The sequence below is a fragment of the Apaloderma vittatum genome, unplaced genomic scaffold (genome assembly GCF_000703405.1).
Source record: "Apaloderma vittatum isolate BGI_N311 unplaced genomic scaffold, ASM70340v1 scaffold7745, whole genome shotgun sequence".
In the NCBI taxonomy this organism is placed as follows: Eukaryota; Metazoa; Chordata; class Aves; order Trogoniformes; family Trogonidae; genus Apaloderma; species Apaloderma vittatum.
Genome location: NW_009718740.1, coordinates 105048 through 120027, shown reverse-complemented (window position 1 = coordinate 120027; position 14980 = coordinate 105048). Strand labels below are relative to the sequence as shown.

Here is a 14980-nt window from a genome sequence, read left to right as displayed (position 1 = left end):
CCTTTGGGCTGGGGAAGGGGGGTTCCGCATCCAAGAGACCGTTTAGAGGGCGCTGCTTGAAGCAGGAGCTTTGCTTGTTGCCTCTGCTGAGGCTCAGCCTCCCCAGGGGCGGGCTGAGGAGGAATAAAGTGCTTGTGAAGGTGATGCAGAGGAAACAAGGGGGTGTCGGGGTGTTTGTCAGGCCGTGGCAGGCCCTGAAAACATGAGAAACTTCTCTTCAGAGGAGGGTTCTTTGCTCAGGCAGTGAGACAGCTGGCCTGCTCTTGCTGAATACAGAATATATCTGGGGTTTTGGCTGTTGAGGTTACAGAAGATAAAATATTTGTCATTGTCCCAGCACATGGATAACGAATTGCAGTAGCAGCTACATTGGATTTATACTCTTTTGTAGGAGTTACTTTGGTTAAAAGAAGACAGTTACTCCAGAGTATCAACCAGTCTATAACTACACTGTCTCTGTTTTATTTTATTTAAGTATTTATATGTTTCCTTCTTTCTTTCCCCCAATTGTTTTTGCATTGCCTAGAATGACAAAACTGGATATCAAGAATTACCTCGAAAAAATCTACAATGTGCCGGTAGCAGCTGTGAGGACCAGGATACAGTATGGTGAGTGCAGCTGAGTAGTCCAAAGGGATGATTACAGCACCCCTGCACAGCCAGAGGAGACTTTTCCTGTCAAAAAGTCCATTAGTTTTTGACAGTGTTTGGCTCCAAGTGCTTAGCTGGTGATGTCTGTCAGCTTACTTGTTTATTTGTCACTTCAGATGAATACACAGCGCTTTGTATCTGAATGAGCTGAGTAGATTTTTGGCAAAAAATTTAGTTTTATAAAAGAAAAATGAGAAAAATCATCTTGACGGTTGCCTAGCTTGCGCTACATGCTTTTGTAGCTGGTACTCTTTCTACTTGAAGACCAGTGGGTGTCTCACTTGAGAAGGAACTGCTTCATGTCTTTTAATAAAATTAGTCATTAAACTTTGAGCCATAGCCTTTTTAAAAAAAAAGGTGAGTTGAGATTACCTGGCGTGCACACAGAGGAGGTGTTATTGTCCAACAAAAGGCAAAATTTGTACAACAAAAGTACATTCTATTAGACCAGCAGATAATGTCAATATCTTGACAAACTTTAAATTTTTTCATCACCTGTCATTACCACACTTCTGCTGCAGACTCATATGCTTTTACCCATGGTGTTTCTCCCCTGTGCCATCCCTACAAACAAACAAAACCAAAACCAAACTGTCAAAACCAACCCATAAAACCCAAGATGAAAACAAGTTCCTCATTTAAGTTATGCTGGAGTCTGACTTGGGGTAGAGGGACCCATCTCAAACTGAAAAAAGGTAAATATATATATATATAATGTCACCTTTACATATGAGTGCTTCCTTCCCCACAGCTTCTCTGACTGCAGTTTGGATGCAGTGCAAAGCCAGGAATAGAATTTTCATTTTATTTACCTTTTTGATCACCAGAGAGTGCATTAATCAGAGAGTGGCTTGTTGGTGAGGACATTGTCGGTGGCTGGGTTTTTATTTTTTCGTGCAGTGACTCTAGCAAAGGAATCGAGTGATGTGTTTATAATGGGAAGAGTAGGGATGATTTTGAAACAGGGATGGGAGAAAACAGCTGTAACAGTAATAATTGGGAGAATGAAAGAAAAAAATTTAAAATAAGGTTGTAAACCTCAAAACATAGAGAGAAAGCCAACAGAAAGATCGTTGGTAAATGCTTACGTGAAAAACTATTAAATAAATTATTCACTACCAAAGACATGCAGTTCCAAGCAGCGCAGAAAAATATTTATGCTTGTCCTTACAGCTGTTTTGTCCCCCACTGCTAATGGAAGTAACAGTATAGAGTGTATATGTTCAAGAATAAAAGAAGTGGAGTTAGAATGTCTGATAATTTGAGAGCTTTAGTGTCTGTGTGACATGCAGGGAACAAATTGAACTTCCCACTCAGCTATGACCAGCGCGCTTTTAGAAGGTTGAGGTGGATGGTTTTTTTTTTGGCCGTGGCTTGTAATTTCCCTGTGGACTGCAGTACCTCCAGCTCATTAGCTGGGTGGTAAGAATCGACACAGTCGAAGCTATTTAGTTGTCGTTTCCTCTTCAACTTCCTGAAGCTGTTGATGTTGGGAGGACTGTTTATCATTCCTGGCCCCCTGCTCAGGAGACTTACCCCCTTGCTTCTTTGCAGACTCCGTGTGGCTGTCAGCAGCCTGAGTCTGGTGATGCCTTAGTTCTCACCTACTGATTAAAATCACTCAAGTGCTAGGGATGCTCTGCTGGTACTGAAGAAAGAATATTCCTCTTAATCTACCAGAACTAGTGAAGTTTCCTCTGCAGGGTGGCCTTGCTTTGGGGAAATTGGAAGTCCTGGGAATTAAAAGGTGAGACTCTCTTCAATTTCTGCAGGTGCAAACAACAAGAGGAATCACAAGAACCAGAGAGTGAAGAAGCCTGATTACAAGGTCGCCTACGTACAGCTGGTGAGTGAACGGGGCTGCTGGTGGGGCAGGAGGAAGGAACCGTTAACCCGTGAAACTAGAGTGAATTGTCCAGCTGGGTGAATATTTCTCCCTGTCCTCAAGTGATGACATTTTCGTTAGTGCATTCCAGGCTGTGTAAAGGGATTTAAATGCCTTGGTCTAAAAATCAAACAAGTGGTAAGCTTCCAAGTCCCGTGTTTGTTGGAGGCCTGTGTGGAAGTTATGGTCTGATGTCATATGGGGCTACTTTGCCAGCGAGTTTCGTGCTGACCCTGTACTTTGTGTGCTGGAAGATTTGTGACTTGTGTGGTTGATTAATGAAATGTCCAGTAAGTGAAAGAATATATTGTAAGGGGAGGGAACTTCTTATTAAAGCTTTTTGGATTTCAGAGAAGACTAAGGCATATTCCTTGGAGAGTTCTTAGTCATGTCCAACAAGCGTGCTTTGTGGCTTAACCAAGTTCTGAAATGTATGTTGGTTGCCCAGTGGAAAAGGAGCTTCATGCTCTCACAAATTTCTTTCGTAACAGGAGTGTATTATGGCTTCGACTTCTCTTGGGCTTACCTGTCTCTATGTAAAAAAGAAAAGCTACCAGTGACAGAAAGCCCCTTCACATACCAAAATGACATTAAAGGAATGCTATTTATGGTTGTAAAACCATAAGCTCAAAATTGCTGTTGGCAGCACAACCTCAGCATTACTCCATCCCTGGGACAAGGGTTCAGTGTGGCGGGAACACCGTGTGATCTTAAAGGCTGCGTAAGACTTCGTATGGGCTCGGGTTCAAACGAAAGAGGTGCACACAATGGGGAATCTGATGGTTCAGAATTAGTTTTTCAAAGTTTCAATGCAGTTAGAAGTTTTTCTCCAAGTTCCTTCTTGGAAGAGGAGTGGAAAGAAAAGTGGAGAGAACGTGTTTCTCTAGACAGCGCTCACCTTTAGCTGGGTAGTATGAAGTGCAGTGTTAATAGAAAGTAGCGGAGTTTTATTTAGATGAGGACTAGCCTTGATTTACTGTGCTGAAGTTAAAGGCAGCCTCATCTCCATGAGAATCTTCCAGTCTGATGGAAGAGTACCACATTGCTTTTTCAAGGAGGAGCCTGCTTTGATGAGCAAATCCTCCCTCGCTGAGTTTTTTGTCTGCGAGAGATCAGGTGTGAACGATACCATTAAGAACACAGCTGAAAAACTGAGTACCAGGAGCGATGTCGTATCTTACAAGTTGTTTTCTCCGAGTTGTGTTCCTTAGTAGGTAGTTGCCAGCGATTTCCGTCGTCACAGCCTCTTGTTAGTGAGTTCTTTGCTTTGAGAAACTTATTTCCCAAGATTAATACGGACATGGATCTTTAGCGAACTGTGGCCAGTTCTGAATTTTATTTCACTGTATTTAATGCAATCTTTTTCTACTGAGAGGGGAAGAGTGGAGAGCAAAATGTTGCTGCTCCGTGGAGCAAGCCGCTTGTTTCATGCATTTATTTCACATCAAACCCTTCAACCTAGAGTAGGTGCCGTTACCTTAAGACTAGCTCCACGGTGGAAGGTTACTTGGAGTAGCTTGGTACGGTATCATTTTAAGTTTTTGAAGAGTGCCGTGCTTTCTGTCTGTGCTGTGAAAGGGATCAGGGGGACCACATTTTGGCGTTGATTTTCACGTTGAGTGAGGGAATCCTGACCTTTTACTATACTCATGTCGGCAAAGCTTGGTCTGTGCTTTTTCCCCTCACCTCATTCCTGGTCTCTCTGCTCTTTTTTATTATTCTTTTTTGTTTTTTCTGTTGTTGGTGTCTTGTTAATTCCTTTAACATTTAGGTTTGTCTGCCTTTTTTTTTTTTCCTCTTTTGTTCTTTGCTTTTCATCACTAGCTGTGATGTCTCAGACAATGAGCTCCCAGTTCTGTGTTCACACCAGCTTTAAACAGTGGGTGAGGCCAGAAATCCAGTGTCATTTCTGAAACGGAAGGTTTTGCCTTCATTCTCATTCATAGTGTGATTCAGGCCGTAACAGGCCCCATGCAGTCCATTGTTAATATCTGCCTAATATAGGAAAATCTTTGGTAACCGCTGTAAAATCCTTATTTTGAGGAGAATTAGCTCGCATCTGCCGTGAGTCAGAGTAGCTGGGCTTTCCCACCATTTTTACCAGCTGTGTTTTCTCTCATTAATCCAGTTTCAAGTTAAAACTGCTTATGACTGGAAAAAAAAGGATGTGTTTCTGGAAGGTCTTGGGCTGATCTCTTTATTACCCACTAGGTGGAAGTATTGCTCTTTCCAGCCTGCCTTGCCAGCAGCTGTGGTGCGGTTTACCTGAATGAATATATTCCTGTGACCGGTTTTGCTTCCCTGCTTCATAAAACATCACCTTCTGTGTCCCAGCGCGACACATGGACCCGTTAACTCTTTGCAAGTGTCTCCGAGGTGGAAGGTGCATGAAGTCATAGTCAACGCACCCTTAGGTGTCACTTTAGTGCCCCAGCTGTTCCACATGTAAGAGTTGTTGTCCTTTCTTCTCCAAATACTATTTCTTAGAGATTCAGGGCTGTTTACTTTATTCTCAGGCTGTAACTGGACAAATACGTGCTCTGTCCAAGCATAATATTTTCACACTAAAAAAAAAACCCCCTCAAATCATAGAAGGTTGTGGATCAACAATATCTTGCCATTCCAGAGCCTGCTTGCCTGTCTTTTTTTTTCCCCTCGTTTTGGAATGTGGTGAGAAGGGTTTAAGTTAGAGACTTAAGGCCTTGGGTATCAGTTGCTACTCTTTTACACAGGTATATTTTTTTAATTAAAACCAAAGCTATATATCTTTTTGGACTAGATAAAATGAATGTAATACAGCAGCCTTTCTCCTTATTCCACTACGGTTATAACTATCCTAGTGTTAATTAAAAAAAAAAGAAAAGAAAAGAAAAAAGAAAAGAAAGCCAGTGGGAAAATTTACAGTTGCATCAACATCAGGGAAATTAAAAAAACCCAACATCTCCTCCTCCTCCTCCTTCGATGTTCTTGCTGGTGTAGCTCAACAGGTGTTGGCACCTGTGGGAGCACAACTGCAGACGAGCCTCTGGAATCCAGACCTATTTTTAATTAAACCTGTTTGGAGAAATCTCATGGAGATGGCTGTAAAAAGAAGTCTGACCTTGTCAACATCAGAACTAACACCTCTTCAGCTGCAGGAACGGTGGCACAGGTGGGAACGTTGTTTGCAAATGCTTTCTCCTCAAACCAACCTCTTTAGAGTGTCTGATATGTTCGTAGTCATTAACCCCTTTGCACATGTGCAAACGGGGTTTTTTTTGACACCTGGTGAGTTCAGAGGAAATTTGGATGCTCCGTGCGCTGTGTCATTCCTGCGGGGGTTTTTGAAGTTGCTTTCTGGGCTGTTTTGCCACACGTTTTAACATCGGATGTTACCACTGCAGTGGGAGAAGCATTCAAATGTTATTAAATGTAGCTGCATTTGCTGCTACTGCTGGACTGAATCCCGTGCTGTTGGGGAGTCCAACATTTTTTTTAGTTCACGACACTATAAACATGGCTTTTTTTTTCCCCCCTAATTCTGAAGGACAGTAGTAAGTGCTTCAGTTATCTAAATAATCAGAAGATCTCACAGTTGTTTACATGAGCAGTGTTTGCTGCGTCATTCCTACACAATCATATCTGTGCTGACCTTCCATTCCTAAACGTTTCAAGGGACGCAAAGGTCAGAGAAGTACAAGAAGGAGAGTTTGTGCCAGATAATCTAGAAATTTCTGACATGAGGCTCAGCAGTGGCAAGGCCAACACTTGACTTCGGAAGCCTAATTATGGTCACTTAACCTCATTAAAATGAATGGAAGGAATTTGTACCTCTCTGTGTGAGAACTTCTACAGACCCAGAGAGCAAGGTGTATTTTCACTCTTGTCAACAAAGTCTTGAAATCTAAAGGGAAAATACACGTTTAAAGCTTAGGTCACTGTCTGCCCTGAAGGATGTTAGCATGTAACATAAGACTCCTCCTCGTAAGGCCTCGTAACATAAAGCAGTTTTACATTCGGGTAATGTTGAAGCAGGGATTAAGGTTGTGCAGGAGTAGAAGTTTAATGGCTCCCTTTTCTGTTACCTGAACACTGGGCCACCCATCTCACTTGTACCTAACCTTGGAATTTGTAGGAAAAAGGGAAGTCTCTGGGAGGACCCTAAACTGAGAAGAGCAATGTGGAAAAATCATCGCGTTGCTTTTATTTTTTTAGATGATTCAATGCCACCGCTCTGACCTGGTTTGTTTGGGTTTTTTCTTCTGTGGTAGAAGAGCTTTTTCTGACAAATTCCACCTCAAATTGACAAAAACATTTCTGGTTGTTCCAGCAGTTTGCAAACCAGATAAAACCCTGATGAACTTGGTAAAAATGTAGTTGTTTATTTTGGTCAGGATTGCATCCGGAGGGTTGCAGTATAGAATGGAAAACTCTGTAAAAGAAGCTGTGCAAAAAAAAGCAGCACCATGTAAAAGAGTCCTGATTCCTCCGTTGTTCTGGTGGGCATTGTTTTGAGGAGGTGGCACAGGAGCTTGAACCTCAGTAGCCTCTGGCATCGTGTGGAAGATGCACTGAATGTAAATATGCCTGGACAGCCTCACAATACTTTATGTAAGTTGATGCCCTTGGTATTTTTGAAATTTTGAAATACCCAGGATGCAGGCTTCTTCTGAAAACTAGCTACTGAGCATGCACGACTGCTATTTTTCATGCAGCTTTCATCGCTCCAGAGTCTTACAGGGCAGTATTACTGCATGGTATTGTTACTTCAGATTTATCAACCTTCAGTTCTCAGGGTGTAATGTCTTGGCTGTTTCGAATCGTGTCTGGCTGCCAGCCAAAATCAGAATTTCTTCACAAAACAAGAGCTAGAAAGAGCCAACTTGTCTGTGCTGGTTTTGATTTATTAAAAGGCTCCAGATACAGATTGACATTTTTCATCTCGATATTTGACTTTCACCCATCTCGAAATGGGAACTGCGAGCGCTTCGATAAACAGCCGAAAGGTTTGTTGGGTTTTGCTACGGCCTCTGCGTATCTTTTTTTTTTATTATTATTATTTTTTTCCTCACTCTTTTAAAAATAATAACTGTTTTGCAATGCTTAGTGAATTACCATGGCTGTTGTTAGTATGCTTTAGGGACAGCTTCCCTTCTTTCTCCAGTAAGGGAAGTGCCTTGCTCCTTGGAAGCATACCAGAATGGAAGTGCTGCATAACAAGAGCAGTCCCTTACTACGCCGTTACCAACATAAATAGTTCTCAAATTTTCAGTGTAGGTGGTATGCCTACCGTGTCAGCCCCAATTTGTTTTCTGACTTGTTTCACTAAAATAGATTCCTCTCCAGGGCAGGACAACGAGGCCTTTAGGATCGATCCTGTTGCTTCTTGTAGGTACCACGGGGCTGAGCAACCCGCCCGCGACGCGTCGACATCAGGGAGTGGTAGTTTTTATTTTTCCGTAAATCAAATTCTTTTCCAAATGCTTCAGTGTGCTAAAAGATTTTAGCGCTTGGCCTCGAGGGTGCTGATCCTGCTACGGGAAGGGTTTCCAGCTTTGGGCTTGCTCAAGGACGTCGCTGAGGCTGGTCTCTGTGCCTCGCAGTGGGACTGTGCTTTCCTTGTCTTAGGACAGCGATTACAAGCAGACCTGTTGGTAATTTCAAGGTACAAAGGAGTTGAAACCCCAGAGTGGAAAGGAAAACCTTGATTTGTTCCACTTGATCTTATCCAGGCTTGAATCAAGGCAAGAGCAATGTACACAGCAGCTCCCTTGTTGTTTTTGTAGTATGGTCAGCCTTTTAGGAAACCCCCAAGAAATATGCACTACGAAAACAACCAGAGCATTGCTGGGTATGAGTTGATATTTCCTAGATCCTAGTCTGGATAAGCTCAACTAGGATAAGTCATGTGTTTTGTTTTGGTTTGGTTTTTTTTCTTTCCAAAGTGTATGCTTGAGGTTTAAATTCTTTCACACCTGCAAATTGCCAGGTTGAGTATGTATGGCTGAATGAAATGTAGCACACGGTCAGCTGGGTCGGGGACACGGCGACAGGGGTTTTGGTTTTGGATTTCATTATGTCGTGTTTCTGATCCCAGACTGTAGTACAGGTAGCCGTGTTGTGGAAAGCTCCTTTCATGTCCTTTGTGGAACTGTTTCATAACTGAGCCTCTTGTTTGATTGTTTTTATTGCAAAAATGTAAAGAATAGTTGATCTGTAAGAAAACCCTGTTTTCATCTGAAGCAATTAAAAGCTATTGTTGACATTTCTGTATGTTGTATTCCACCAAAGGAATTAATGTATGGTAGTGTTTGTAAGTATTTCAGAGAGTAGTTTTAAGAGTTACAAGCTATCAGTTATGGGTTTTATTATGCAAAGCCTCAAACAGAATGGAAGGGCTGATATCGTTGAGTTTAATGAAGTTGTGTTTAGTGCAAACACCCCTAAAAAGTTGGTAATGTTAATGGGATAGAACGTTTCCACAGAATAATGGTTTCCTGCTGTTAGATAAAAACCAGAGACCAAGCAAATGTTTATTTTCCAAGTGGGAGACACAGATCTGATGATGATGTTTCACTCAAATGACTTGTCTGTTAGGCAGAATGACTGATGCACATGTAATCACTTTAATCTCGTTAGTAGCGTGTTAGACAGATTGTTCCCACTGTAATTGTTTTACACTGTAGTCTTTATTCCTGTTGATAAGAGACCTTTGATAATCTGTTGTTCTGTATTCCTACATTACACCCTACAATAACAGCTGCTGGGACTGTTCTCTCTTATCCTTAGCTGAGACCTAAACGACTATAACCGCTACTCATATCCTGAGTGTTAACAGAATGAACGCCTGCTCCACCGTGGGTTTCCCCTGTGGTGTTATTCGAACAGAATCACTCATCTTACTTTTACTGCATGACTCATACAACATCTCTGACCTGGTTCAAAGCCTTGGTAGAGGTGTCCATCTCCTGACCCGTAAAAAAAAAAAAGAAAAAAGGGTGTTGTTGTCTTAATTAGCATGCAGAAGAGGCTGAAAGTTGGCTTTTTTTGATGGGGGAGGGATGTATGTGTATCTTGGGGAGAGGGGCGGAAAGGGATCTCGGGAGGTTAAGAGGTACAGTTTCGCGCTAGCTGAAACTTCAGGGTGGTCTTTCGTTGTCAGTATATGCATCATAGCTGCTGCAGGAAGGCTGGAATGTCTCTCTGACCATTTGTTTTCTCTTCAGGGCCAAGGACAAACCTTTCAGTTTCCCAACCTCTTTCCAGAGAAAGAACAAGACGCAGAAACTCGCTCTTTTGATGACTTCAGGAGTAAATATATGGAGAGAGAGAAGCAGAGGCAGCAAGGTGACCCCAGACGAGGTGGAGTCCCCGATTGGTTTGGACTTTGATGCAACGAGCCAGCTGCCTTTCTTTAGACTCAGAGGGATTTTGATCAGCAGAACTTGCACTCTTCCCATCTTTTAATGACAGAATGTTTATTCTTGAGCCGCCATTGCTAGCGTGTCTTTTTTTTCCTGGCTCTTTGTGCACGCCTACAACAAAATGGCCCTAAAGAAATAAAAAGGTAAAATAAATCTGACTGCTCCAGGTCTTTCCTGTGAACCTGTGGACTGTTTCTAAAATGTGGAGTTGTTGTTGACTAGGAGAGTGTCATTGTGCTTACCGTATTCCTGCTTCCGTGGGTCGTTTGGAGTAAAAGTAGGAGGCATTTGGTTTCCCAGGATGCGTGGTTTGCATTGTCTAGAATGTTTAAATATCAAGATGAGTCAATGCGGAGGTGGGCGCGGAGGTGTAGATAACTGGACCGGAGGCTCAGGACATCGGGTTCCCTTACCGGCAGTTACCGTGTCGTTCACGTCGCCTTCCTCGCAGAGTGACCCCTCCTTTCCTGGAGATGTGTGCCCTCCTTGAACAGCTCTGTTGCATTTTGTAGACGGGGTCTATAGAATGTGTACGTTTGATCCCCAGGAGGACAAAGGCACCGCGCAGTCTCTGCTCGCTGTTGAGCAGTGCAGGTAGTTGCCTCTGCTGGCCCAGCTGCCCTTGGAGTGTTTACTGGCGCGGTCCTACGAGTATTCCTTGCCCTGTCCACAGCTACCTTGCAGTGCTGGCAAGAGTCCTGTGTGGACACAGTTGTACTGGCATAGAAATGCTGCTGCCAGTGTAGGCTGTTTTGCGCTCAGGACTAATAAAAAGACTCTTTTAAACTTTTTTTTCTGGTGCAACTCCCTCTGCTTCCAAGTTGCTGGTGCCAGGGCAGCAGTAGGACTTAGTTGGGCCTTCAGGGCTGCCACGTTTAGGTTTTTCATTTCTTGGCTCTGCAACAGTTTTGCCTTGTTGCGATGAGGCTGTTTCCTCTTTGCCTTTGTCAAGTAATGTGCTCTGCTGTTGTGTCACAAACAGCAAGGGCAGGGGAAAGGATAGCTGGGAAGGACTTCCCCACGGATAGAGAAGGCTGTGTTTCTGCAGGCCATTGGCTGTAACACCAGCACATGTAGGGTTAAACGTATGGCTGATGTTTCCTTCTGCCACTTGGAGCAATTGGCAGGAGAGTGAATGAGCCCATGCCTTGAAACGGTCCTACCCGGGTGCTCTCCTTTATTGTTCTGTGCCTGAACTTCTTGTTTGGACAGCTAGCAAGATGTTTACAAGGAAACAGCTGTTCCCCAGAGAGGCAATCCAAGTAGGATTTTACGCACCCCCTTCTGTTCATTAGTCACCTCTTTCCCCCTGCTGCTTCCCTTCTGCACAACAGTCTCATCTCCTCCTGTGGTTTGTTGCTTACAACCCCAGCAACTCTCCCACCCCCCTCTTTGCCCAGTTTCCAAGGGGAATCGTGCAGGATGATCTCAGTTAGCCGGTGCTTAAACAGAGAGATGCTCTCGGAGAGGAGGGAGGTAACAGAGGCTTTGTGACTCCCAGCCAGCCGACGGAGTTACAATAGTAGACGTGGAAAAATACTGCCTTCGCTGAAAACAGTTCGTATGTTTGGCATAGCTGCAAAGCCAACGCTTTCAGGGTGTTGTCGTGATATGTGAAACTCCAGGTTAAATCAGGAGCTGGCCCGCAGTTTGGAAGGGAGATAACTGAATTTGTCTAGATGCAGGGGTGTCTCCTCTGCTGTACACAGCCTCCCTACCTCCTCCTGCCTTTTATTAAATATATTTTTTTTAAAGGGCTGTTTCTCAAACTCCCAGCTCAAGGTAGAGCTGATCTGTATCGGGACTGGGGCTTTGTTCCTACAATATAATATTACGGAATTTGCACTTTTTTTCTTCACTTTCCTTTGTGGTCACCTCCAATATAGGGAAGTCCATCTTCTTCACCATGGTGAAGATAAAATGAAAAGAATTCATCTAGTGCTGCCATGTATCTTCCTAACTGGCTGGTGAGGCTTGAACAAGTGAACAGTCAGGTATGTGGTAGTTCTGGGGAAACGAGGACATATTCCATGTGTTAGGTGTAACAGCAAGAGATTTATTAACCATCAGCCTCTCTGCCTTCCCTGTTATGGTCCTCAGGAGAGGTTGGAGTCACAGCTTCTGTACTGGCAGTGAGGATCCAAGCTGAGAGGAGTTTATTTGCAGTCCCAAATATGCTCTAGGCTGAGTGAGTATCAAAAGCCCCTCGTAGGTTTACCGTGCTTTGCTCTTCGGTGGTTTCTTGGTGGGTGATTAATTTCCAGCTCATGTTCAAGACAGGTTTCTGTATGGAGTGACACAAAAGGGAAGAAATAGAGAGACGAGTATACCAGTTTCTATATGAAGTTGCTGCAATCATATTCTGACAGATACTCAAGCTGCTTATGAGAGCAATGCTACCAGCTACCTCTAAGAGTATTCCTGTGAAGTTAAGGTAAGATTGAAAAAGAGAATTCGAAGCCCCTGGCCCACTGTTATTTTGCTTTAATGCTTCTGGTTGCTATGGAAGTTGGGTTAAAAACACCTTGAGTCTTTCCCAGACCCTTGTTGGCTGGTGTTTCTGAGGAAGTGCCAGTGCTTAGTATTATCTGGTGCTTCACTGCTTCACAAATCCCATTCCCCAGCCTTTACAGGGAGGCTGGAAGGTAACAGAGGTGATACTTGAATATGGGGGCAGAGATTGAATCGTGCATCAGAGAGAAGTACAGCAAACAAGTGGTGCAACTAGGACAAGGACTCAGAATTACGTAGTTTTCTTCCCTAAATTGTGTTCCTTCCAGCACATCCTGATGTCTGTTTAGGGGGTTGCAAGGGATCAGCAGGTCCTGTGAGGTTGTATCTCGCCCTTCTCTCAGAGGTGTCGAGCTGTCCTTGGCTAGGCCAGCAGCTGTACCTGTGGGCCAAGGATTTGGATTTAAGTGTGAATATCTTCTCTGAGGACCGAAGCCCTGACCGGGTTGAGGAGGCTGCTGTACACCGTGGTGCAGGAGGAGCCACGTCCCGCACTTGGCGTGCGCAGCTCTGCAGCTGCTGCCTTCTCTGACGTGCAAAGGGAGATGCTGAACGCAGTTTCTTTTCCCTCTGAACGTGTGCAGCCCCCCAAAGAGAGGAGTGTGCTGGAACGGTCAGCGGATGCGCAATTATCTGCGTTGGCTGCTGGTGGAGAAAAGCATCCGGTGACAGCGAGCGTTGTCCCACCAACACTAGTACAATTCAGGGGAAACACCTCGTTGCTTTTTTTGTTTGCTCGTATTTATTGTTTTTTAAAGTCGTGGGGAGGGTAGGTGGCTCACTTTCTGGGCTGAACGTGCCTCAGAATGGGTAATTCAGAGTTTTGTGACACCTGCTCCCATACTGGGACACTCAACTTCTGCATTTGGTGACAGAAAGAGGTATTAAACTATTTGTTCTGCTGTTGACGCGCTCTTCCAAATGAATGAAACAGTAGGAAGATTTTGCTTACTTTATCCAAGGCCATCTTACTGTGGAAAATGTCTTCATGCTGGGAAATTCCCACTCCATCCAGGTTATCCCAGTGACATCAAAGTTGCTTTTTGTTTTTTTTCAGGAGAATTATTTTTCTTGCCTGAATTTTCAGGTTGTAGGACAAACTATTGCTTCTTCAGCTCTGGAGTGTTTGTGGAACGGCTTGCAGAGTGGCAGGGGTTGGAGAGAGGACGTCTGCTTGGTGCGTGAAACAGGGCAAGGTACACAAAGCAAGCACTCTTTTTGCTAGGGGGACTGAAAGCTGTAAAACCGTTATCTTGACAATGCCGCTTTCTCCTGAGGTAGAGTTCAAGGACTGCTCAGAGTCCAATTTAAAACAGTTGTCTGAGAATGGCTTATATGCCAAGGCTCCTAGGTACCACAGCTAAAAAGGAACATTGTGATAATCCCTTTTGACCTCCTGAATAACACAGACCATAAAATTTCACGCTGTAGTTTCTGTGCGTAGGCCAGGAGCTTGCGGTTGAACGTTACCTGGAATGGATTTCAAGGCTCGAACTTGACAAACGTTGCAGGACGAAGGAAGTTTCCTTGGATAAGCTGTGCCCAAACAGCGTGAAAATCAGCAACGCCTTGTCGCCTGTCCTATGAATTTCTTAAAGTGGTTGTAGTGGAAGGAGGGGAAAAAAAAAGAGTGTTACTATTTGGCAATTGTGTTTGTAGAGAAGAGAGGTAGTTTTTGTAACTGTTTTCTTTAAACGAAGAAGGTTTTAGACGAGCTGAGATGACATCCTGGCTGAGCCTTTTCTTTTAGAGTGATTTACAGCTCTTTGGCAGAATTTAGCTCTTTGTGCACAGTGCGGCTTATCAGAGTGTGTGCTGCTGTTGTGGACACACCCAGCTCGCACAGTTTAGGAGACAGATCTCCCATCACTTACTCTGTGGCCTGAGAACGCAGTAACTAGGGCCTAGTGCAAAACTAATTGCTTTTAATAACAAACCAGGACTGCTTGTCAGTCTCTTAACCTTTCTTGCCTTCAGCTGGTGGTAGATGCTGCGAATGAGAAGAAATAGGCACTGCATTTCCTTCTGTGGTGTTCGGGACTTTAGAGAACATCCTGAGGCTACACACACTGTTCTGGGTAGGTCGGTCTTGCTTGAGATCTGGCCCCTCATTAGTTCTATCTACATTTTGTTTTCGCAGATTCTTAGTTTAGGATTCAGAGCAATGTCAGTGGTTCAAGACATGGAAAACTTTCCTGAAACAGACAAAAGAAAAGGCTTGGGAAACTCCCTCTGTTGAATCGACGTGGTTTAGAAGTATTTTGACTGTTGTCAAAATGCGTGTACCTGAAAAAGAAAAGTTTCTCAGAGCATAGTTTAGTGTAGCCAGGCAAGCAGAATGAGCCCATTAGGAAGGGAAGGTGGGCAGGTGATGTCCTAGTAAGGGGAGGGAGAGGCCGAGGAGCTTTTCTGGATCGTGGGGCTCATTTCTTGTGAGCCTGTGCTGAAAACACGGAGCTGGTGAAGGCCTCTTGGGTCATCTCCTCAAACGAAGAGAGCCTGCTGCAGCTCGAGCTGTGCCAGCGCTTGC

General features: G+C 44.0%; 1 protein-coding gene across 1 annotated transcript; it reads left to right on the top strand.

Moving 5' to 3' along the window:
- The first annotated feature begins 527 nt into the window (after positions 1-527).
- Positions 528-10092, top strand: LOC104274660 (39S ribosomal protein L23, mitochondrial-like). The gene is made up of 3 exons (XM_009870354.1): positions 528-609; positions 2424-2497; positions 9742-10092. The coding sequence occupies exons 1-3, from the start codon at positions 528-530 to the stop codon at positions 9904-9906; spliced, it is 321 nt and encodes a 106-aa protein (XP_009868656.1). The 3' UTR covers positions 9907-10092.
- The last annotated feature ends 4888 nt before the right edge of the window (positions 10093-14980 follow it).